At 42.0% G+C, this 26524-nt stretch overlaps 3 protein-coding genes across 8 annotated transcripts in view; 1 reads left to right on the top strand and 2 right to left on the bottom strand.

Moving 5' to 3' along the window:
* Nucleotides 1–337: 337 nt before the first annotated feature.
* Nucleotides 338–7571, bottom strand: rgs9bp (regulator of G protein signaling 9 binding protein). Its single transcript, XM_071327816.1, has 3 exons — nt 7211–7571; nt 2143–2449; nt 338–1776 (listed from the first exon to the last, which is right to left on the bottom strand). Exons 1-3 carry the CDS (start codon nt 7304–7306, stop codon nt 1403–1405), a joined length of 777 nt encoding a protein of 258 aa, XP_071183917.1. The 5' UTR covers nt 7307–7571; the 3' UTR covers nt 338–1402.
* A 5827-nt stretch (nt 7572–13398) lies between these two features.
* LOC139531722 (gamma-glutamyl hydrolase-like) lies at nt 13399–17084 on the top strand. Its single transcript, XM_071328435.1, has 9 exons — nt 13399–13908; nt 14284–14392; nt 14560–14610; nt 14718–14802; nt 14915–15053; nt 15251–15357; nt 15456–15546; nt 15649–15783; nt 15984–17084. Exons 1-9 carry the CDS (start codon nt 13821–13823, stop codon nt 16100–16102), a joined length of 924 nt encoding a protein of 307 aa, XP_071184536.1. The 5' UTR covers nt 13399–13820; the 3' UTR covers nt 16103–17084.
* Nucleotides 17085–17258: 174 nt separating this feature from the next.
* The window catches only part of LOC139531721 (A-type potassium channel modulatory protein DPP6-like), a 341641-nt gene continuing 332375 nt past the window's right edge, over nt 17259–26524 (bottom strand). For all 6 annotated transcript variants that reach the window (XM_071328431.1, XM_071328433.1, XM_071328432.1 and 3 more), the window contains 3 exons: nt 26398–26470; nt 26231–26304; nt 17259–19518 (listed from right to left, as the gene is read on the bottom strand). In XM_071328431.1, the coding sequence (XP_071184532.1) occupies nt 19369–19518; nt 26231–26304; nt 26398–26470 (297 nt within the window). In that variant the 3' untranslated portion in view covers nt 17259–19368. The remainder of the gene's footprint in view (nt 19519–26230; nt 26305–26397; nt 26471–26524) is intronic.

Here is a 26524-nt window from a genome sequence, read left to right on the forward strand (position 1 = left end):
GCAAAATGTGTAGAATAGCAGGAAATTATCTTAAAAACTGCCAAATGTTCTCTCAGTCTCTTGCCAAAATGTGTAGAATAGCAGGAAATTAGCTTTAAAACAGCAACATTTTCTCTCAGCCTCATGGCAAAATGTGAACAATAGCATTAGATGAGCTATAAAACAGCACATTTTCTCTCTGACCCATAGCAAATAGTATAGAATTGCAGGAAATTTACTTTAAAACTGCAACATTTTCTCTTGACAAAATATCTACAATAGCATTAGCTATAAAACTGAAAAATATGTCAACACAAAAAATCGGGTCAGTGCCTCTGTGCCCCAAATGTGGTAGTCCGGCCCTGTGTATCCTTGGTGATATATGTGTATCCTTGGTGATATATGTGTATCCTTGGTGATATATGAAATTGTGCACAGGCCGTCCACTGTGTTTAGGAAACACATTCTCAGCTACTGTATGTCACTTACAATGTTTGTATTTTTCATGTGCCTTGAGTGGAAAAGTCTCCCTGTTTGCTTGCATTGCTGGCACAACTGCTAGCCTGAATCTGAAGCTGGGGACACAGCAACACATGTTCCATTTGATTTATTGTAGAACCTGTTCCAGACCCGGGTCAGGTTTATGGTATTTGGGTTAGGGAGGACTCTGAAGACAGAATATAAACAGAATACTCCACAAGTACTACACATATTCCTGCAATAATTACTGTATTGCGAAAGCCTGGATACAATATCAGTAATGCAATAAGCTAACCTATTCTTTGAAGTGACACGGAAGCCACAATATTGAGAATATTCACATGAAATTCTTCATTAGAATGTAATATTCACAAGAGGTCAGCAAACTGATATGCTCCCACACATTGCACTCATGTGCGAAGATCTTCATTGTAATCTGGCAGCACAAACACCTTCAGTGTCAATGACAACATGGACCTAAATGTGGTGGGTGTACTTTGTCAACCACTGTCAAGTTGTATAAACAGATTATGTCCAATGCATTTCAATAGAAATTCATTAACCTTACTATCATATACAGTAGTCAGCATACATTAGTAAAGAGCAAAAATGGTTCAAAATCATTCCACTACAATACATTAACATTAGCTAAACTACATTGCATAGGGCATCTAACTATTTTTGAATGTGTTTGATATTGACTTTCTAACAGAAATGGGAGCGTCAAACTGTGTCATCTGGAGTGTATACATTCTAAATGTGGCTCTTTATTCAAATAAAGAAATATGTAAAGTACCCCGCCCTTTCAACAACACCACTTTCTTCCAACAACCATATTTTCGGATATCAATTGACATGAGGATGGAATTTATGGCAACATAAGGTCCTACTGCTTTTAGCGGCTCAACGTAACCTGGGTGAAATCCACTGGTGACAAGCCTCCTCATGAGAGATAGACCACGCAGACGGACAGCACGACCATCACCACTGCCACGCTGCACAGCACCAGCACCATGAAAACCTGGCTGCGCCCGCAGCACTGCTGGCTTTGGGGACCTGCCTCCTCGTCCGTGGACAAGAGGCCCAACGAGGCGCTGTCCGTGCTGGCCGGTTCGATGTACTGGGGCCCGCGGGCCTCCACCATCCAACGCAGGACGTTGACCTTCTCCTCCATGTCCTCCAGCATGACATCCACATGGGCGATCTCCTCCTCCAGCTGGCTCTGCTCCAGATCCTCCAGGATGGCAGGAACCTGGTCCTCGGCGCGGGTCAGGTCTGCCAGGCTGAGGGCCCGCGCTGTCACCTCGCTGGTTTCCCCTGGAAAGTGGGAGAAGAGACATGTGAGAAGAAGAGCTAGCCACGAATGTTAATAAGGTTACCACAGCTTGTGGAAGCCCAGACTAGGATCTAGACTATATGGATGTAGACTATATGGATGCTTTTTTTCATTATTCCTCTCTAATCAGGGACTGATTTATACCTGGGACAATCGGTGGGTGCAAGTAATGATCAGGTAGAACAGAAAACCAGCAGTACTTCGGACCGCCGTAGGTTAAGATTTGAATACCCTGCTATAGAGCTAAAGAGTCAGCGGTCTGTGGGTTTTTATTAACTGCAGTTTAGGATAGGTTTGTGTGGAAAACAATACGAAAAATTGCCCATCTGACTGTGGCACTTGCTAACCTTGTATGCCAGTCTGCACTAAGGTGTTGTTATTGATCAGGGAGAAGTTGGAACCCATGTTGAAGACTTTGCACATGTCTGCGTGGAGGAGTTCCAGACTGGAGGTGAAGGCCACCCAGAGCAGTTCCATCTCCTGTCTCTCCTCCTGGGGCAGTGTCTTATCCCGTAGCCGTGCCGTGAGGTGGTGACGGCTGGCCACCGCTAACTTCTGGGCCTTCTCCCGCGTTAGCCGCAGCTCGTCACGCAGGTGCAAGCTGTCCGTGCACCCACCCACACACGAGGCCAGTTGGCGGTAACATGCCACCACCTGTTGGCCAATAGGGAAAAAATATTATTTACAGGTCACTCACGTAAAAACGAAACATTTCATACTGTAATATCATTTTCATACATTTGTGCCATTCCCAATCACACTGTGATAGCGTGGATATTTATTTTGACATATCTCATCTTATCATCATTGTTCCAGAAACAATGGTGGATGTGTAACCAGGCCAGTGAGTGCAGTACAGCTCACCTAAGACTCAGTGGTGTGAAAAAGGTTGACTGATTAGACACAATATACAGCATTTGTATTGTATTGTCTAAATCTGTGAGAATAGATGATGTGTGCTGAAAACAATTGTAGGACTGTAGGAGGTAGAGAGACACAATGGGGGTGAATTGTTGTCTTTGCTTAGATCTGCTGATTTGATTTTGATTTGACAATTTTAAATACATGAAAATGTTACACCCGGCAACAGATACATATACCACAATCTGTCGTCAAGGATATCAACACAATATAGTCTAAATAGTTGTTTCCATTGTGTCTGTAGGTCAGGAGACAAGCAATAGTCCTTCGTGGAAAATGTGATGTGTTTTGTAAACACCACTGGTCTGCAAATGGTCTTAGGTTAAATGTATGTATTTACAAACTGCATTATTTTGTGGTGTGGGTGAGATTACAAAAGACAGTGGTCGATTGTGTAAAAACGTATGAGGGTTTCAGTTTAAAACCAGAAACAAGATGTATGTATATCTTCTCAGCTTGCAATTTTTTTGTTGTTGCCTTATTCTAAATACTGTGCCACACATAAGTAGTCTGACGGACATGATGCTTAAGATCGGCGTAGGTATGTAGCGGAAATTACTATTAAATACTGGTAAACAATTCACTTCAATTTTATTTGATAATTCAAAATCACTCCCACACCCTCTCGCTCCCTCCTTTAGATGAGGCCATGCCACATACATTTCTCCAACCTCATCCCTCAGCTTTAGAAGCTGGGCTGCCATTGAGCTAAATCACACATTCTGAACTGCGGCTTTAAACAAATTAAGTAATTTGACTGTATACTGTCATGTCTGTACTAGCACCTTTAGGCCATTAGTAATGCCTGGAACTTGGTTTTTAATTTGCTGTGGTCCTCCACACAAACGTCCAGTAATTTGGCATATTGGAGAGGACTATGTCAACAACAATCATTGGTTCAGCAACTATTCTCTCTCAAACCTGTGAAAGGAATGTAGCTAGTGGCCAAGCTACTTTATATGAATACTGTCATTTCCCTTTTGGCCATCAGGAGGTGCAATGGCTCTACTATTTATGATAACCAAAGCCTGCTTGGGTGCGATGGTACTTAGAAAGTAACAACTATGGTTTGAGGTCATTATTAGTTACCTAATATCGCTCTGAAAATCAGAATCTCCTAACTAGCTCTGAGTCAGACACCAGGTTAGACAAATTTCTACAAAGTATGACAGTTTCATTGATTTGAATCATACGAGTGGTTATTAATAGGCATTCAGCGCTTAGCCTGACAGATTGGTTTACATGACAACTATGACTAATAATCTGATTGCCATAGATCTATTTTTGGATAAGCCTAAGGACCTTGTATAGGGGCTTTTCTAGTCATCATAGGAATCTGTAAGGTAGAGCCAGATTGGAGATATTACAGGCAGTGAGTGAGTGCATGGGAGAGTTGCAGGTGTGCAGCAAAGGTCAACCTACTACCACACTGTGCATTTCTGACACAGTATCCACTCTTCAATCACACACTGTCATATTCATTATCAGTATTAATATCTTGACATTTTGATATGCTACGATGCATTCAGAAAGTATTCAGACCCCTTGACTTTTTCCACATTTTGTTACGTTACAGTCTTATTTTAAAATTGATGAAATAGTTTTTTCCCTCATTAATCTACACACAATACCCCATAATGACAAAACAAAACCAGGTTTTTAGACATTTTTGCAAATGTATTAGAAATAAAAAACTGAAATATCACATTTACATAAGTATTCAGCCCCTTACTCAGTACTTTGTTGAAGCACCTTTGGCTTCAACAGCCTCAAGTCTTTTTGGGTATGACTCTACAAGCTTGGCACACTTGTATTTGGGGAGTTTCTCCCATTATTCTCTGCAGATCCCCTCAAGCTCTGTAAGATTGGATGGGGTGCGTCGCTGCACAGCTATTTTTAGGTCTCTCCAGAGATGTTTGATCGGGTTCAAGTCCTGGCTCTGGCTGGACCACTCAAGGACATTCAAAAACTTGTCCCGAAGCCACTTCTGCGTTGTCTTGGCTGTGTGCTTAGGGTCGTTGTCCTGTTGGAAGGTGAACCTTCGCCCCAGTCTGAGGTCCTGAGCGCTCTGGAGCAGCTTTTCATCAAGGATCTCTCTGTACTTTGCTCCGTTCATCTTTCCCTCGATCCTGACTAGTCTCCCAGTCCCTGCCGCTGAAAAAAATCCCCACAGCATGATGCTGCCACCACCATGCGTCACCGTAGGGATGGTGCCAGGTTTCCTCCAGACATGACGCTTGGCATTAAGGCCAAAATGTTCAATTTTGGTTTCATCAGACCAGAGAATCTTGTTTATCATGGTCTGAGAGTCCTTTATGTGCCTTTTGGCAAACTCCAGCTCTAGGAAGAGTCTTGGTGGTTCCATACTTCTTCCATGCACTGTCACTGTGGGACCTTATATGCACTGTGGGACCTTATATAGACAGGGGTGTGCCTTTCCAAATCATGTCCAATCAATTGAATTTACCATAAGTGGACTTCAATCAAGTTGTAGAAACATCTCAAGGATGATCAATGGAAACAGGATGCACCTGAGCTCAATTTCGAGTCTCATAGCAAAGGGTCTGAATACTTATGTAAATAAGGTATTTCTGTTTTTTATTTTTAATACATATTAAAAAAAAACAATTTAATCAATTTTAGAATAAGGCTGTAACGTAGCAAAATGTGGAAAAAGGGAAGGGGTCTGAATACTTTCCGAATGCACTGACTTAAAGGCCCAGTGCAGTCAGAAACGTGATTTTCCCGTTGTTTTATATATATTTCCACACTATTAGGTTGGAATAATACTGTGAAATTGTGAAAATTATGATAATGCCCTTTTAGTGTAAGAGCTGTTTGAAAAGGCTGCCTGAAATTTCAGCCTATTTTGGTGGGATGGAGCTTTGAACCTTCCATGGTGACATCACTATGCGTTAAATAGTTAATACCCACTGGACACAGACATGGTTCAACGTAGTTTCATTGAAATTATGTGGAAGCAACCTTGATTCAACCAGTGTGTGCCCAATAGGTAGAAAGCGAGTTCCAAACCTCTCTGCCAATAACAGACCCAGACAGTCCTAGCAAAATTCATGTTTAAGATATTTATGGTAGCCTAGTGGTTAGAGCGTTGGACTAGTAACCGAAAGGTTGCAAGTTTGAATCCCCGAGCTGACAAGGTACAAATCTGTTGTTCTGCCCCTGAACAAGGCAGTTAACCCACTGCTCCTAGGCCGTCATTGAAAATAAGAATTTGTTCTTAACTGACTTGCCTAGTTAAATAAAGGTCAAATTCAACAACAAAAAATTGCTCTCTGCTCAGAAGCAATTTTTTTTTCTTTTTGACTATTTTATTTGAAAACAATCACAGTAAGGTACTTCATTCTTACACAGAAATAATTTGATATTGAGGTAAAAACACTTGCATTGGACCTTCTAAGAGAGCAAATGTTGATATAATTTTGTAGTCACAGTGCCATCCTGGCTGTCCTATTGTACTTCTTGTGTAAGGATGTCAGGCACTTACTACAAACTGTGACCAAGACAAAAAAAACATGTGCTTTTACCCTTTGGGTAATAAAGCACTTTCACTGAAAAGATATGGCCTAATGGTTCAGTGCATTACTAGGTCTACCATAACAGCAGCTTTGTCAGGAGGTAGTGCATGGGAGGATCAGTAACTAAGATTCCTTGTATTTATAGTAAAATAGATCAAATGAGAATTTGCAGATTATTTAATGTTTATTTCATCCTATAAATTAGACCTTTCTGGAAAATATGATATAGTTTAACAACGGAATATGTTCAGTTATTATGAGAAAGGTAAGACCTCCTGTGCCCTATGGATGGAAAATCTTAAGTGTATTTAGAACTCATTGGCCTGGTTTCAGCTCTTAACATAGCCACATTAGGATGACAATAATCTGTGCTCAGTGAACTCAGGGTGTTATGTGATACAGGGATTGTATTAATACCTTATTATATTAATACAGACTAATACGGAATACTCACATAATGCATATTTGCATTGTTTACCATATGCTCAGTGTTTATTTGGGATATTGCAGTAAATCATTTGGCATATTCATTCTTTCAATTTCAATTTAACAGAACTAGAATTGAATTTGAATAATTTTCACCTCTGAAGAATTAACCTAAAGCAGATACAGTACAAGTAATAGTTTAGGAGAATATATTTCTGCATATTTAAGAACTATCTGCAAGAAAATATTGGATATATATATACTATATACATAGTAGGCTAAGATATCGTGATCTCTCAATAAATATGAGCTCAACAGACCAAACCATTCAAATGATAGTACATGCATTAAAGCTTTGTTACACATAAACTTTTCCAGAAGTCTTAGTCTATCATCCTCATTTAATCACAAGATAAGTGGACTGACTAACCCCTTTGTGAAAAGAATGGAGGACAGATTATTTGAACGGGTACTTTGTAGATAAAACCATAACTTGACAAAACCATAACTGCCAACCTGAGCATCTCACCTTTATGAGTGAGTCGATAAGAACCTTCCCCTCTTCCAGAGTCTTTGGTGAACTGGTAGTGCCATCGTCACCCACTTTGTTGTTGATGAGTGGCATGAGGGCTGCTGGTCGAGAGCTGCAGACCCTGTCACAGCAGGCGAGCACAAAGCCCACCCGTCCTTCAGTCCGCCGGTCACCCCTGCACTCACTTCCCAGCCAGACCCCTCATTCAACACTCTGCACCCGGGACAGTCAGAATCCCATGGTCATGCAGGCTACAAAGTCATGCACCATAATTCTTATTCCAAAACTTTGCAACGTCAAAACCGGCAAACATGAGGTCTTCCACTCTTACCTTCCACCTAATAATCCCCCCTCCAAAAAAAAAGTCAGGTGTAGAAAAAGTCAACGAGTACTACAAAATGTTGTGTACGGGATAGTGGTGTCTAAGTCCTTAGCAAGAGCAGTGATAATCCAGCGATTGACCCCTTTGGACTGACGCAGGCTTGGCCCCAGCGACTAATCTCATTATCCATCCCCCTAAGGCACGATGATGATGCTATTGTGCAGGAGATGCATGGGTGCCCTCCTCAGAGACATCCCTTTCCCTGACTTATCGGTGGTGTGGAGGTTGATGAGCGGAAAAGCTTTTTTGTGTCTCTTGGCTGTGGTCTACAGTACATGTGGTCTACAGCTGTCCTTACCTCTCCAGCATGATACAACCTTGTGGAACATTTTTACTAAGTGTTTTTACTAACTACTATACTGCTGTATACCTCTTTTGATTAATTTATGAATGAATGTACAGTGAGGGCAAGTGTGGACTGTTTTGATCAGATATTGGTCTGAATTGTACCATCATGCCTTCAACATGTGAAGACCCGGTTTACTGTCACAAATACTGCGGGTTAAGTGTTTTGATGACTTTGTATTGATACTGTGATACAGTGAATAGAGTAACTATACCATGATTTTGTTCACCATGTTCTCACACTTCTGAAATCTGTTCCAAGCATAACATTTTGCGACTGAAAGGTCACACTACTTTAAGTTTTAAATGATTATTAAATAAACTGTAATTTTAAATGGAGAGAGTGTCTCTCCGCACCTTCCCACAAACATACCAGACATGAAAACTGATTGATGTCCATGAATTGTATGTGTGTTGTTGTAATTCAGTTGTCAACATTGTGAGGTTACTCATGAAAATGACTGACTGTTTGTGTTATTGACACACTAATCCATTACCACAATAGTAGCTTTCTTTCATAAGCAAATATAAAGACTGAGCAATGAGTGGAAGAAGCACTTAGTGTGGATTAGAACTTGAATGGAGAGCAGTACAGGGCACCATTGTCCAATCAGCTTCTTTTGTGGTGGTTTCCACCCAGGACTTTTACCATGTCATTCGAGGTTCATAGTGCATCACCTGTGAATGCCCGGACATAACTTTGTTGTAAAATTATTATTATTATTATTATTTTTTAATACATCACATACCCACACACATTCATTACTTCTAAAGTTAAGTGTGATGATAAAGAACTAATGACCGTGTGATTAAGAAGTACAATTAGGCAAAATGAATACTCACATGTGTGCCCAGAGTGTAAGCCTAGAATCCCAGTTGAATGTATGGCATAAAATTATGTATAATAATATGCTACACAAACAAATTATGCATGAATAAATAACTACATGAATTAGAGTAGAAAATAACTTTAACATCTGTTTTTACTTGATTAGAACTGTCAGGCTACGTACAGTATGTTAAGGTCTCTAGAGCCACCTGCTGGTTTAAACAAGTAATAGACCTACATTTTGTGACAAAATGCATTTGCAACATTGTAGCGGCCTATCTACTTCCACTGCTAACACAGGAGGCTGCTGAGGAGAGAATGGCTCATAATAATGACCGGAAACTATATGTTTGATTTCCGCTGCAGCCATTACCACGAACACCCATATATTGTAACAACAAACTATTACATCGACAAATCATGGATGCATTATTAGCATGTCAATCTTGGTGGGGCAAAGAAATATGTTTTAGATGGATGCCAGCAAAGCCACTACATAACACAACACTAAACAATACATTAATTGCACTATAACGGTGACAAACGGTGCCCACAAACTGTTAGGCCCTACATAAAGCTAATTTACCCAACAGCAGAGTCCCAACAGCAGTCTGAACACCTCACCACTGATACACCTGGCTATCAGCAGAGCCTTGTCTGGCAGCGAAACAGTTAATTCAGCCTCATTTACTGCCTTTTAAAAAAACATAGCGGATATGGCTGACTTGCTTAAACAAATGTGGTTTCTAATGATAATTGAGATGTATAAACAATGGCATAAGGGAACGATGAGTGAATAAGAGGCAATCCGTAATTTCAATTAAGACATTAATGAGTGAGCTAGGACGGACGTAGTCAATATAAATATTTGTTAAGCACTTTTGAAATGTACAGAATTCAGAACATGGGCCTTTCTTACTGCAGTCTCCCTGTACACCAAGTCAGAACTGTAGGATAAATAAAGGGGCCATATAAGCAAACGATGAAAGGTCTTACAATATTCGATGATTACATTTTTCTAAAACAGGCTATAGGCTACATGTGCACCACCAAATCAGAACAGTAGGTGAAATTATGAGTGGAAAAAGGACCAAATTATTAGGGTGAGGCAGATGGGCTACTAACATCTTACTACACAACATACACAGAGTATTACTTTCTTAGCTACAGTATACATATCTCCCTGGCATATTACTTCATTTATGCAGCAGCATACAAGACATTTTTGGACTCACCTTGTTATGCTGTGCTCACTTGAACAGGAAAGGTGCCGAAGTGGTCCTTTGTGGGCAAATTTTGTCATCAAACTTTCTCATCAAGTTCTGGCATTCTCTGGATTTATGGTGCTTTCAAGACAACTAGGAACTCTGAAAAAAACAAGGTCGAATCATGATGACGTCAGTGATCGTCAGGTCGGAGCTCTAGAAAGAGGCCCGAGTTCCTGACTTACGATTCCGAGTTGGATGACTGTTCAAAATGTATTTTCCCAGTCAGAGCTCATTTTCTTCCAGAGTTCTCAATTGTCTTGAACTCACTGAAGTCTGAGATATCCCAGTTTCCGAGTTTCCAGTTGTTTTGAGCGTGGCAGAAGTCATGCTAGATTGACAGCATAGACAATGTTGAATGTTTATCCCTTCAAACTTGGAAAAGACACCCTTAAACCCAGACTTGGGACCACACACCCACTCCACTGAATAGCAGGTTACTGATTGCAATGCTTGCAGTTAGCCACTGATTCCTTGTAAACCACTCATTGTTGAATATGCGATTTCCAATTTCAATATGCGATTTCCCCTCTTCAAAGGGGGAGACACTCTAGACCCAAACTGTTATAGACCTATATCCATCTTGCCCTGCCTTTCTAAATTCTTCAAAAGCCAAGTTAACAAACAGATCACCGACCATTTCGAATCCCACTGTACCTTCTCCGCTATGCAATCTGGTTTCCGAGCTGGTCATGGGTGCACCTCGGCCACGCTCAAGGTCCTAAACGATATCATAACCGCCATCGATAAAAGACAGTACTGTGCGGCAGTCTTCATCGACCTGGCCACGGTTTTCGACTGTCAATCACCGCATTCTTATCGGAAGACTCAACAGCCTTGGTTTCTCAAATGACTGCCTCGCCTTGTTCACTAACTACTTCTCAGATAGAGTTCAGTGTGTCAAATTGGAGGGCCTGTTGTCCGGACCTCTGGCAGTCTCTATGGGGGTGCCACAGGGTTCAATTCTCGGGCCGACTCTTTTCTCTGTATATATCAATGATGCCGCTTTTGTCTGATCCACCTCTACGCAGATGACACCATTCTGTATACTCCTGGCCCTTCTTTGGACACTGTTAACAAACCTCCAGACGAGCTTCAATGCCATACAACACTCCTTCCGTGGCCTCCAACTACTCTTAAATGATAGTAAAACTAAATGCATGCATTTCAATTGATCGCTGCCCGCACCCGCCCGCCCGACTAGCATCACTACTCTGGACGGTTCTGACTTAGAATATGTGGACAACTACAAATACCTAGATGTCTGGTTAGACTGTAAACTCTCCTTCCAGACTCACATTAAGCATCTCCAATCCAAAATTAAATCTAGAATCGGCTTCCTATTTCGCAACAAAGCATCCTTTACTCATGCTGCTAAACATACCCTTGTAAAACTGACTATCCTACCGATCCCGGCGATGTCATTTACAAAATAGCCTCCAACACTCTACTCAGCAAATTAGATGTAGTCTATCATAGTGCCATCCGTTTTGTCACCAAAGCCCCATATACTACCCACCACTGCGACCTGTACGCTCTCGTTGGCTGGTCCTCGCTACATATTCGTCGCCAAACCCACTGGCTCCAGGTCATCTACAAGTCTATGCTAGGTAAAGCCCCGCCTTATCTCAGCTCACTGGTCACCATAGCAGCACCCACTCGTAGCACGCGCTCCAGCAGGTATATCTCACTGGTCACCCCCAAAGCCAATTCCTCCTTTGACCGCCTTTCCTTCCAGTTCTCTGCTGCCAATGACTGGAACGAACTGCAAAATCACTGAAGCTGGAGACTCATATCTCCCGCACTAGCTTAAAGCACCAGCTGTCAGAGCAGCTCACAGATCACTGCACCTGTACATAGCCCATCTGTAAACAGCCCATCCAACTACCTCATCCCCATACTGTATTTATTTATTTTGCTCCTTTGCACGCCAGTATCTCTACTTGCACATTCATCTTCTGCACATATACCATTCCAGTGTTTAATTGCTATATTGTAATTACTTCGCCACCATGGCATATTTATTGCCTTAACTCCCTTATCTTACCTCATTTGCACTGACTGTATATAGACTTTTTGTTTTATTTTTTTCTACTGTATTATTGACTGTATGTTTTGTTTATTCCATGTGTAACTCTGTGTTGTTGTATGTGTCGAACTGCTTTGCTTTATCTTGGCCAGGTCGCAGTTGCAAATGAGAACATGTTTTGAACTAGCCTACCTGGTTAAATAAAGGTGAAATAAAATAATAAAATAATAATCAAACACATAGTGAGCCTACTATAAATCAAACAACATTTTATTGGTCACATACACATATTTAGCAATGCTATTGCTGGTGTAGCGAAATGCTTGTGTTCCTAGCTCCGACAGTGCAGTAGTATCTAAATACACCACAACACAAATCTAAACGTAAAAGAATGGAATGAATAAATATATAAATATTGGGAGGAGCAATGTCAGAGTGGCATTGACTAATTGTATACATACAGATAAGATCAAAGTTGTGTTTTCAACAATGGACATTGGCATGTTTGTTTGCATGCCCTACAGATTTTGTGGCGCTGTTAATTTGGGGAATCAGTTTTCTCCTGTTCAACGCGTCATGAGCTTTATGCATCCTGCTCTACACCTCTAAGAAATAAACACCTGAGGGCGCCAAATACTTACTACTGTGGGATATTTTTCATCTCAGCCAACAGAAACACTTTATAATCTCATCCTTATTATTATCAAAACAAAAACAAATGGATGAAGAATGGATGCATTTATCTAATCCATCCCATCATTGTGGATGTACACATGTTTTGTCATTTTTGTTCCTCATTCATAACATTGTGGATGCCTGTCTGAAGACACCTACTGAAACTGAAACTGCTGTACATGCCACAATTTTTTGTTCAATTTGCAGGTATAATATAGAATAGCCGTTCATATTTGAGATTAGCTGATGCATACAGTCCAATTATTATATTTAAGTACAGTCCGATCACAGGTGGTTGTGACACCTTACTTGGGGGGGGGCTCATTGTAATGGCTGGAATGGAGTAAATGAACTGGTATCAAACACATGACACACATGATTCCCATGTGTTTGATACCATTCCATGGTCTCCATTCCAGACATTATTATGAGCCGTCCTCCCTTCATCAGCCTCCTGTGAGTCCACTATATTTAAAAAGTAATTGTAAATTAGGTGAGATCTTATTTTTTTTGTATTTTCAATTAACCAACACTTTTAGAACAATGAAATATATTGTTATTTTCAAGTTTTATTGAAATGTCAATGTGATTAAGGTTAATGGGCACTTTTAGAAGATAGTAGAGAAAAAACTAAAACCTGTCCTCTACAGTTTGAGCTTTTATTTTGAAGGCTGAAAACTGGAATGTCCATTTTATTACGCTGCCAGTAAAAACACGTTAAACTTTTTCGTAGGTTGTTTTAGGATAATTTACGCAGCAGTTTATGATCATTAATGTAGCAGGAACATTGCCTTTTCTCATTTGGTTATGTCCATCCTACACCGGCACTCCTTCGTCTCCTCAAACCCATTGGGTGATAAAGCCAAAGGTCCCACCCCTCTGACCTTCTCCAATGGGTTTTGAGAAAGAGATGAGGACGCCAGGACTACGCAATTGAGCTCTTCCTCATGAGAAACATAAACTGTATGCAACCTGTAGCAATGTACTAGATTCCAGTGTCATCAAGTCCTCTTTAGACGGAGAAGCTGGTTTCAATTTTTTACAATACCAATTTGATCCACACGTGGAAACACGTTTCGGAAATGAGCAATTTTGCCCTAATGTTTTGTTTTGCTTTCTCAACTTTGTCCTCGTGCACAGCGCTGAAGAGGAACGACGAGCCTATTATCGGTGAACTTCTGCATCACATGACTAAGAAACTAAAGCGTTACATTATGTATTTATTATAAATAGTTACCTATATCATTAACACTGCCAAATAGATGATTATGTGAGTTTAGAACGTTGCATAACTAGTTTGACCTCTTCAAAGTCCGGTCTGATATCAAAAACATCAACCATATAGCTACAATTAGTCCTCAGAATGATAGGTACTATTCTATAAATGTAACCCATTCAGAGTAGGCCTAACTTACCGTACAGGTTCTTCTTTACAATCAAATGAATATTTTATTACATTAAATCTTTTTGTAGCTTTACTGAAAATACTTTAACTTTATTAAACTCATTGTAACTCACTTTCTAAACTGTATGCGATTTCCTAAGGTGTTTTGGCCCAGGAGGTATACTCGCCTCGACCACAGAATGCGTCTTATATAGCCGCATCGTATGTCAAGTTCCTGGAGTCTGCTGGAGCAAGAGTCGTCCCTGTGATGTAAGCTTCATGCAGATTGACAATGTACTATATTTGAGCACTTAACAGCTTTTCAAATATTGTTCTGAATATCTCATAACATTTGACTGAATATTAGATAGGCCTAATGTTAATTTCCCAACTACTTTATTATGAACCTCTGACAAACTTTTCTGTGATTTCTACAGGATAAATAAGACACTGGAAGAGTACAAAACACTGTTCAACTCCATTAATGGGTAGGTGTCAACTATGCTATTTGCTGTACAAGACCCACGGTTGTGGTGTTTTTATCTTTATCCCACTTAAAAAAATAAAAAATGAACTACATATTTCCCCCCTGTAGAATACTCTACCCTGGTGGTGGTGTTAGCATCCTCACATCTGGGTATGCAAACGCTGCTAGAATCTTTTATGAGCTTGCCATAGAGGTATGACATGTTCCTTTTGATACTTGCACATATTGTGGAGCTTCATTTTACCTTACCAAATATGTGGGGGGAAAAACCTGTTCTTAATCATTTTTTGTTGTTGACTTTTTAGGCCAACTCAAGGGGTGACTATTTCCCTGTATGGGGCACGTGTCTTGGATTTGAGGAATTGACGTACCTGACCAGTGGAAAGATGCTTCTGTCCCACACCAACACCAGTGGTGTGGCATTGCCACTGGTGTTTACTAACGGTATGTTTTATATGTACTTGCGTGTATCACCATACAGACATAAGAGAAAAGCATCACTCATCAGATTTGACCAGAACTACATTTCCCAAATGATCACAAATGGAACCGGTTCACTTATCCAAATGCTGCAAGAATGCACACACTCACCAAAACAATAATCTGCAACTTGAAGTAATGTGAAATTCTTACACTTTCAGGATCAAGAGAGAGTAGGATGTTCAAGGGCTTCCCATCAGAGCTCCTGGATGCCCTGGCCTCTGAGCCCATCACTGAAAACTCCCATAAATGGAGTCTCACTTTGGCGGTATGTGCATTGTGTCTGTGTACAAATACCAAGTGATAGGCTTTTATGTATCCTCTGTAGCATTAATTGTGAACTATGCGTGCAACATTGCAATCCAGATTTATAACAGCAATGCAGACCTTAGGAAGTTCTACAAAGTCCTGACCACAAGCAGTGATGGGAAAAACGAGTTTGTGTCAACTATGGAAGGTAAAGCACATTGTTCTAACTTAGCATATATATATATACAGTAACTTAAACTGGAACATGTACTTGCATAAGATAATTTTCATTGATTTGTTTTCTCTGTAGCATATGGTTTCCCCATCTATGGAACCCAGTGGCACCCTGAAAAGAATGCATTTGAATGGACAAAGCCGTACATTCCACACTCTCCATTAGCTGTAAAGGTTACTTTCTTCATGGCTGATTTCTTTGTCAATGAAGGTAGTTATTATAGTAGTGTTGCAAAATGTCACTGAATCTATTGTGTTTGTCTCAATATGTAGCTAGATGTTATTGTAACATGGAGAGTTCTTGAATGTGCCCCCCTTGGCTGAACCATGAAGGGTGTGGTCAAGATCGAACTCCACCTGTTACAATATGTTTCAACCACTAATCTATGTCACTGCTTTTTTCATTAACAGCTAGAAAAAACTTTCACAAATTTGAGGATGAGGAGGTGGAGAAGAGGGCACTGATATATAACTACAATCCTGTGTACACTGGAATCAAGTCAGCCTTTGAACAAATATATTACTTTTGAAATGAGTGTCTTTTTGATATTTTAAGTAGAAATTGTGGACAAATATTGAATTTTAAAAGCCTGTTATATTAATAGACTTGCTAAAGTGCCAGAGATGCCCTCTGTGCATCCTCTGTGACTTCTAGGAAGATTTTATCCCACTTAACCCCAACATTTCTCCAAGTTCACCATCATTGTAAAGCCCTAGTTATTTTGTTGCTTGAGTCATTTCTGAAGATTATTTAATGTTATTTGTGATTTATTTTAAGGGTAAAAAAAAAAAAATCCCACATTTTCAGGTCAACTCTGTTACTTGAACTGAACTCTGATTTTTTTCCCCCCGAGACATTGCATTGCCAAGTCAGTGTAAAAGCAGGTGAGCTGGTTCTACTCTTTTAACCCATGTTCTGGTGTTTGGTAGTGAAAAACTGAGCGGGTCGAGCATAATACTTCAACCCTGTTACCCATAGATGGTCAGGCTGGAATAACAGGTTATAAATGTTTTTTTGCGAAGTTTGAATTCAATTGCCCCTCCCTGTTGTACACAACAAGCTTCCATTCCCCCTGTCACAAATTAATTTATGGCTGATTTAAGATAAAGTAACAGGATTGACGACCTTATCTGGCACTATAGTTAAAAAAAAATGTATCTCTTGAGATGGGGAAATCTGTTTGACAATGTTAAAATAAGTGAAATAAAATAAATCAAACTACTCAAAAGGAACCTAATTATTGTTCTTAATGGTACTGATATAAACCTACAATCCTGTTCACTGGAATCAAGTATGCCTTTGAACAATATATTACTTTTGATGGAGTATTGTTTTTTTGTGAGTATAATTGAACATTTTTATTTCAATAATTGTATTGGTATTTTTGCAGCAACACTTGGATGTACATTTCTGTAAATTAAAAGCTTAATGTTTGATTTGTATATTTTGGATAAAGGTTTTACAAAGAAAGTAGGCTAACTGAGAACAATAAAGTTGTTCGTATGACTATGGATGTCAATGTTTTTGAACAAACCTAAAACAATCTTATTCTTATATTATCCAACAAAACTGTTGGTTGATTTGTGTAGCTTGAGGATGAAATGTTTTTCTATGAAACACAATTCAAAGCAGAGAGAACATTCACAATTGTGCAATAAGAACCAAAATAGATAAACTACAAGGAGTACGACGATAAAATACTGTTTATTCTAATATTTACCCCCATGCCACAGTTGTTACTTGTACTATTTTGGGTCACTTGACAAAAGTCCATCTTCACGTTCAATCGCCAGTGTCAGAAAGTTCACCAGAGCCGCTGACGATAGCAAAGTCCACTTTAAACTCAACCCAAGGACAGAAACAGGAGAACAAAAATTAATTTCAAATGTAACTTTCAAAATGCATTTATGCACAAATAACACTCAGATATTAAGAGACTAAAATGACATTTGAGTAACATTTACACATCAAGCTGACGAGACTGGGATCTCAATCACGATACTACTGTAAATGTAATGCCAGTATGGAACATTCAAGATGTCAAAAATACTATTTTGACATCTTGCAAATAACTTGATAACATGCATTGACAAAGTAACAGGAATGAGCATTCAGATAAAATGACAAATAAAAAATGCAGACTCGTGCCTCAAATTCACATTTTTTGAATTCCTTTGTATTTCATAGTGTAAAGATTGTGATAATGATTCTAAGCTATTAATTACCTTATATAGAAATGTACTATTACTACTTTTGGCCATACAACACTACCAATTTTAAAGTGGCAACTCAAACCCATCCATGGGTTTGAATTGTGATACTGAGAGGGGTTGGAATGCCACAACATTTACTAAAATATAACCATTTTATGTGGTCGTTAGCCAGACAAACAAATTTCATTACCATTTGAACATCTGTAAAATAATGTAAGGATACATGCAACTACTACTGTTTACAACCATTTTGGAAATTGGTTATATTTGGAACTAGAGAAGACCATTTCTTACTTGACTCTTGATATAATTCCATACGTACTCTATGACAACATTACAAAGTGTTCAGAGTGAAGGTTTAACCATCAGTAGTTGGTGCCATGGTCAACAGAACATTTCTTTACAATGATCCATGTTGTATTTTGTTTTCACAAAAGGAGTCCATAAAAAGGACCGCTTGCTCCCAAAGTAAGGCACAGTGACTAAAATATATTATACTTCGAATTTCAAATGACTGGAGGAGAACGATTTGCAACAAAACCAAGACAAAGTGAATCAAGAACAAAATTGATTCGGTTCACATCCTTTTCATGACATGGAAAAATGAAGACTACACCATTTAAATACATACTTGAGGCTAGAAGAAGATTCCAAGATAAACTTGAACACTGAAAAAACAAAGTATCGATGTCCAAAGAAGGGAATGTTTAATGTGCTACTTGACAAAGGAACAACAGACACAAGCACAGTCTGACATGAAAAGGTGTCTTCACGATTTTCAAAATAGGAGCATTCCCTTCTCCACAGACACCCACACTCCAGACACTGGGCTGGAGCCAGTTTGACCCGTCAGATACAATGTGGAGTCTGTATCTTCGACCACAAGTTTGTGCTATTAAGTCTCCCCTACTCACTGACTGGTAAAGTTTGTGCTATAGAGTCTTCCCTCTCCTCACTGACTGGTAAAGTTTGTGTGTGGATCTTGATGTTCCTTCCCTCCCACCAGTCGTTTGGAATCCAAGGAGCTTGTCCTTTTAAACATAAAATGACCAGAGAATGCCTATTCCTGGCACGACCGCCTTTTCAACACATTCCAGATATGACATCAGCTAGTGGTCCTTCATCGTAATGTATTCATTGTGTCGATGTCAAAAAAATGGCTGCCGATAGTCTCTTGTGGAGTCGTGCTGAATCAAAAGGTGAGGAAGAGGAGGAGAAAAACTGAGGATGAGGAGATAAGCAAGCGTCTGCAACGCGGCAGTCTCAGGGTTGATCTGCAACGCGGCAGTCTCAGGGTTGATCTGCAACGCGGCAGTCTCAGGGTTGATCTGCAACGCGGCAGTCTCGGGGTTGATCTGTAACGCGGCAGTCTCAGGGTTGATCTGCAACGCGGCAGTCTCAGGGTTGATCATGCTGAAACGCAGGGGAAACCCAGAAGGTGAAAATTGGAAAAAAAGGACTAAAGAGGGTTGAAACCAAGAGAAGGTTGCATATCATGTGGATTGTGAAACCAGGTATGGGGACTGGCATTGTGCTTAGGCGTCGACTGGAGCTCTGGTTAGGGGTGTTGGTTTTGTCTGGGCTAACCCTCTTCCTCAATCTCTTCCTCCTGTCTCTCCTCGAACACCTTGTCCGGTAGCCGGAAACACTCCTCGAAGAAGTTGACCAGCGACTGGCTGAGGTGCTGCTGCATGGCCTCGCTGTGGATGAAATGGCCCTCGTCTGGGTAGATCTGAGGGGGAACACAACACACTGGTCACCACACATCCATTCATATTGCTCTGGATGTACATGCAGCTTCATATAGATGCTATAATAAACATGTTATTATTATCGTCATCATCTAAGCCCCTTCAAAGTACACTATATATACAAAGGTATGTGGACACCCCTTCAAATGAAATGGATTCGGCTATTTCAGTCACACCCGTTGCTGACAGGTGTATACTATCGAGCACACAGCCATGCAATCTCCATAGACAAACAATGGCTGTAGAATGGCCTTACTGAAGAGCTCAGTGATGTTTAACGTGGCACTGTCATAGGATGCCACCTTTCCAACAAGTCAGTTCGTCAAATTTCTGCCCTGCTAGAGGTGCCCCAGTAAACTGTAAGTGCTGTTATTGTGAAGTGAAAACATCTAAGAGCAACAACGGCTCAGCCGCAAAGTGGTAGGCCACACAAGCTCACAGAACGGGACCGCCTAGTGCTTAAGCGCGTAAAAATTGTCTGTCCTCGGTTGCAACATTCACTACTGAGTTCCAAACTGCCTCTGGAAGCAATGTCAGCACAATAACTGTTCGTCGGGAGCTTCATAAAATGGGTTTCCATGGCTGTGCAGCCACACACAAGCCTAAGATCACCATGCGTAATGCCAAGCGTCGGTTGGAGTGTTGTAAAGCTTGCTGCCATTCGACTATGGAGTAGTGGAAACGCTTTCTCTGGAGTGATGAATCACACTTCATCATCTGGCAGTCGGACAGACACATCTGGGTTTAGCAGATGCCAGGAGGACGCCACCTTCCACAATGCATATTGCCAACTGTAAAGTTTGGTGGAGGAGGAATAATGGTGTGGGGCTGTTTTTCATGTTTCGGGCTAGGTCCCTTAGTTCCAGTGAAGAGAAATCTTAACGCTACAGCATACAATGACATTGTAGATGATTCTGTGCTTCAAACTTTGTGGCAATAGTTTGGGGAAGGCCCTTTCCTGTTTCAGCATGACAATTCCCCTGTGCACAAAGCAAGGTCCATACACAAATGGTTTGTCAAAATCGGTGTGGAAGAACTTGACTGGCCTGCACAGAGCCCTGACCTCAACCCTACTGAACACCTTTGAGATGAATTCGAAGGCCGACTGTGAGCCAGGCCAAATTGCCCAACATCAGTGCCCGACCTCAATGGATGAATGGAAGCAAGTTCCCGCAGCAATGTTCCAACATCTAGTGGAAAGCCTTCCCAGAAGAGTGGAGGCTGTAATAGCAGCAAAGGGGGGACCAACTCCATATTAATGCCCATGATTTTGGAATGAGATGTTTGACGAGCAGGTGTCCACATACTGAATTACTGACGAGGCCTACTCAGTCAACACACAGTAGAGCATATAAGGGGACCTATGAGGCAGCGATGATCTAAACGCTGACTTCTAAATGCTCCATGTCTTAATGGGATTAGTTGACCCTGTTAAAGCAAGCCTCGTAAAAGGGGAGTGTAATCTCATTAAGTGAGATGGGGGGAGGGGGGTCATTGTGAGATGTAATCCCTCAGCTGGTGTGGGATTACACAACTCCTTGGTTTAACAGCTCTAGCCCAAAATATGCCCCCAGAGAAATAGAATGCCTAGAAAGGTCAAATCACTGGGATTTTTTTTTTTTTTTTTTTCCCCCACCTTTATTTAACCAGGTAGGCTAGTTGAGAACAAGTTCTCATTTGCAACTGCGACCTGGCCAAGATAAAGCATAGCAGTGTGAACAGACAACACAGAGTTACACATGGAGTAAACAATAAACAAGTCAATAACATGGTAGAAAAGAAAAAAAAGAGAATCTATATACAATGTGTGCAAAAGGCATGAGGTAGGCAATAAATCGAATAATTACAATTTAGCAGATTAACACTGGAGTGATAAATCATCAGATGATCATGTGCAAGAAGAGATACTGGTGTGCAAAAGAGCAGAAAAGTAAATAAATAAAGGCAGTATGGGGGGTGAGGTAGGTAAATTGGGTGGGTAGTTTACAGATGGACTATGTACAGCTGCAGCGATCGGTTAGCTGCTCGGATAGCAGATTTTTAAAGTTGTTGAGGGAGATAAAAGTCTCCAACTTCAGAGATTTTTGCAATTCGTTCCAGTCGCAGGCAGCAGAGAACTGGAAGGAAAGGCGTCCAAATGAGGTTTTGGCTTTAGGGATGATCAGTGAGATACACCTGCTGGAGCGCGTGCTGCGGGTGGGTGTAGCCATCGTGACCAGTGAACTGAGATAAGGCGGCACTTTATCTAGCATAGCCTTGTAGATGACCTGGAGCCAGTGGGTCTGACGACGAACATGTAGCGAGGGCCAGCCGACTAGGGCATACAGGTCGCAGTGGTGGGTCGTATAAGGTGCTTTAGTAACAAAACGAATGGCACTGTGATAAACTGCATCCAGTTTGCTGAGTAGAGTATTGGAAGCTATTTTGTAGATGACATCGCCGAAGTCGAGGATCGGTAGGATAGTCAGTTTTACTAGGGTAAGTTTGGCGGCGTGAGTGAAGGAGGCTTTGTTGCGGAATAGAAAGCCGATTCTTGATTTGATTTTGGATTGGAGATGTTTGATATGAGTCTGGAAGGAGAGTTTGCAGTCTAGCCAGACACCTAGGTACTTATAGATGTCCACATATTCTAGGTCGGAACCGTCCAGGGTGGTGATGCTAGTCGGGCGTGCGGGTGCAGGCAGCGAACGGTTGAAAAGCATGCATTTGGTTTTACTAGCGTTTAAGAGCAGTTGGAGGCCACGGAAGGAGTGTTGTATGGCATTGAAGCTCGTTTGGAGGTTAGATAGCACAGTGTCCAAGGAAGGGCCGGAAGTATATAGAATGGTGTCGTCTGCGTAGAGGTGGATCAGGGAATCGCCCGCAGCAAGAGCAACATCATTGATGTATACAGAGAAAAGAGTCGGCCCGAGAATTGAACCCTGTGGTACCCCCATAGAGACTGCCAGAGGACCGGACAACATGCCCTCCGATTTGACACACTGAACTCTGTCTGCAAAGTAGTTGGTGAACCAGGCAAGGCAGTCATTAGAAAAACCGAGGCTACTGAGTCTGCCGATAAGAATATGGTGATTGACAGAGTCGAAAGCCTTGGCCAGGTCGATGAAGACGGCTGCACAGTAATGTCTTTTATCGATGGCGGTTATGATATCGTTTAGTACCTTGAGCGTGGCTGAGGTGCACCCGTGACCGGCTCGGAAACCGGATTGCACAGCGGAGAAGGTACGGTGGGATTCGAGATGGTCAGTGATCTGTTTGTTGACTTGGCTTTCGAAGACCTTAGATAGGCAGGGCAGGATGGCTATAGGTCTGTAACAGTTTGGGTCCAGGGTGTCTCCCCCTTTGAAGAGGGGGATGACCGCGGCAGCTTTCCAATCCTTGGGGATCTCAGATGATACGAAGGAGAGGTTGAACAGGCTGGTAATAGGGGGTGCGACAATGACGGCGGACAGTTTCAGAAATAGGGGGTCCAGATTGTCAAGCCCAGCTGATTTGTATGGGTCCAGGTTTTCCAGCTCTTTCAGAACATCTGCTATCTGGATTTGGGTAAAGGAGAAGCTGGGGAGGCTTGGGCGAGTAGCAGCGGGGGGGGCGGGGCTGTTGGCCAAGGTTGGAGTCGCCAGGAGGAAGGCATGGCCAGCCATTGAGAAATGCTTGTTGAAGTCTTCGATTATCACGGATTTATCGGTGATGACCGTGTTACCTAGCCTCAGTGCAGTGGGCAGCTGGGAGGAGGTGCTCTTGTTCTCCATGGACTTTACAGTATCCCAGAACTTTTTGGAGTTAGAGCTACAGGATGCAAATTTCTGCTTGAAAAAGCTGGCCTTTGCTTTCCTGACTGACTGCGTGTATTGGTTCCTGACTTCCCTGAACAGTTGCATATCGCGGGGGCTCTTCGATGCTATTGCAGTTCGCCACAGGATGTTTTTGTGCTGGTCGAGGGCAGTCAGGTCTGGAGTGAACCAAGGGCTATATCTGTTCTTGGTTCTGCATTTTTTGAACGGAGCATGCTTGTCTAATATGGTGAGGAAGTAACTTTTAAAGAATGACCAGGCATCCTCAACTGACGGGATGAGGTCAATATCCTTCCAGGGTACCCGGGCCAGGTCGATTAGAAAGGCCTGCTCGCAGAAGTGTTTTAGGGAGCGTTTGACAGTGATGAGGGGTGGTCGTTTGACCGCGGACCCGTGGCGGATACAGGCAATGAGGCAGTGATCGCTGAGATCTTGATTGAAGACAGCAGAGGTGTATTTGGAGGGCAGGTTGGTCAGGATAATGTCTATTAGGGTGCCCATGTTTACGGATTTAGGGTTGTACCTGGTGGGTTCCTTGATGATTTGTGTGAGATTGAGGGCATCAAGCTTGGATTGTAGGACTGCCGGGGTGTTAAGCATATCCCAGTTTAGGTCACCTAACAGAACAAACTCTGAAGCTAGATGGGGAGCGATCAATTCACAGATGGTGTCCAGGGCACAGCTGGGAGCTGAGGGGGGTCGGTAGCAGGCGGCAACAGTGAGAGACTTATTTCTGGAGAGATTAATTTTTAAAATTAGAAGTTCGAACTGTTTGGGCATAGACCTGGAAAGTATGACAGAACTTTGCAGGCTATCTCTGCAGTAGATTGCAACTCCTCCCCCTTTGGCAGTTCTATCTTGACGGAAAGTGTTATAGTTGGGTATAGAAATCCCAGAATTTTTGGTGGCCTTCCTAAGCCAGGATTCGGACACGGCAAGGACATCAGGGTTGGCAGAGTGTGCTAAAGCGGTGAGTAAGGCAAACTTAGGGAGGAGGCTTCTGATGTTGACATGCATGAGGCCAAGGCTTTTTCGATCACAGAAGTCAACAAATGAGGGTGACTGGGGACATGCAGGGCCTGGGTTTACCTCCACATCACCCGAGGAACAGAGGAGTAGTAGGATGAGGGTGCGGCTAAAGGCTATCAGAACTGGTCGCCTAGAGCGTTGGGGACGAAGAATAAAAGGAGCAGATTTATGGGCGTGGTAGAATAGATTCTGGGCATAATGTGCAGACAGGGGTATGGTGGGGCGCGGGTACAGCGGAGGCAAGCCCAGGCACTGGGTGATGATAAGAGAGGTTGTATCTCTGGACATGCTGGTCTCAATGGGTGAGGTCACCGCATGTGTGGGGGGTGGGACAAAGGATGTATCAGAGGTACGGAGAGTGGAACTACGGGGTCCATTGCAAACCAAAACAATGATAATGATAACTAGCCTGAACAACAGTATGCAATGCATATTGATATTTGAGAGAGACATACAGTAAGGCATAAAGTGATTGCAGGTCTTGATTGGGAGAGCTAGCTAAAACAACAGGTAAGATAACAGCAGCAATAACAGGGTGCTAGTCTAACACAGCAACAACAGGTAAAAATGGCGACGACTAGGCAGAGAGGGTCGGATTAACTACACACAGATCCTGAGTTAAAGCACAGAGCCGACAGATAAAACACAAATAAACAGAATGGAGTACCGTGAATTAATGGACAGTCAAGCATGCATCAGCTATGTAGCCAAGTGATCATAGTGTCCAGGGGGCAGCCGTAGATGGAGCAGGGAGGCCTCCACTAAGCTAGCACGCGGCGTTTAAAGTTAGTAGCCCGGGGGGAGGTCTGCTCAGACGGAGGGGGTCTGCTCAGACGTGGTCGTGTCGACAGAGAATCCAAGCCGGATGGCGGTGGCGAAAGAGAGGTTGTGAATTGTAGAATTGTGTTTGCTAACTGGTGCTAGCTTCGTGGCAGTGGCGCTAGCTGCGCTAGCGTTGTTGTCGAGAATCCGGCGTTGTTGTCGAGAGACAGTCCGATGCTGGTAAATTGGTGAGTAATATCCAGGCTAATAACAGGGCTGGTGTCTGTGCAGAAGGTAAAAGCTACTAGCAGCGGCAAAAAAAAATGGCTAAATTAGCTTGTAGCTGATTTAGACCAGTTGTGATGGATTGGCAGGGCTCTGTGTCGGCAAAAAAAGGTCCAGTCCAATTGGCAAAAAGAGGTATTGTAGCCCAAGAATTCGCTGGTAGACCTCTTCGGCTAGCCGGCAGATGGGCCTAGCTCGAGGCTAGCTCAAGGCTAACTGGTGCTTGCTTCGGGACAGAGGCGTTAGCCCGCAGTAGCTACTCGGTTGCAGTTAGCTAGCTGCGATGATCCGGTGTAATTGTCCAGAGCTTGCGTCAGGAATCCGGTGATGTGGTGGAGAAAATCAGTCTGATATGCTCTGGGTTGATATCGCGCAATAAACTGGTTGATATCAGCTGTTAAGCTGGCTGGTGTCCGAGCTGAAGGTGAAGACCGCTAGCCGTGGCTAACAGTTACTACTAGCTGGTAGCTAGTTAGCTGGCTAGCTGCTGATGGAGTTTCCAGTTATAACGTATAAAAATAGCAGATCCGTATCACATTGGGTGAGGCGGGTTGTGGGAAAGTATATTTAGATCATAGGTGGAAAGTGAGATTAAAAATATATACGAAAAAAAAGACGAAACCGGCTATTTACATGGGACAGAGACAAACACACGTCCGACTGCTACGCCATCTTGGATTGAAATTTTGGATTTGAAATGAGCAATATATCTGCTTCCCATGACACATTGGCTTGTCTGTTCCAGTTAAATTGGTGCACCTTATTGATGGTAGCCATTCTATACATCCCATTTCTACGTGTCATTCTGGGAAGTACCTCTCACCTGTAGAGTGTAGTTTGCCTTTTCATTGATCAGCTGGGAGATGAATTTAGCTGTGTGCTGGAAATGGACTTTTTCTGGTGAGAGAAAAGGAGACCAACACATACCATCTTATTGTTAAAAACACAAAGCATTTTGTTGGGCTAGAAAGGTTTTCAAGGATCTCATACCATCTGCTGTTGGATGAACAATCAGAAACTTCTTGTCCAGGAACTGTGATGCCCTATGTGCTAGATTTGCCATCTGTGGAGAAATGACATAGATATTATATTTTATGATACACAGTATTACACTGAT

Source organism: Salvelinus alpinus, chromosome 10, assembly GCF_045679555.1.
Source record: "Salvelinus alpinus chromosome 10, SLU_Salpinus.1, whole genome shotgun sequence".
Lineage (NCBI taxonomy): Eukaryota > Metazoa > Chordata > Actinopteri > Salmoniformes > Salmonidae > Salvelinus > Salvelinus alpinus.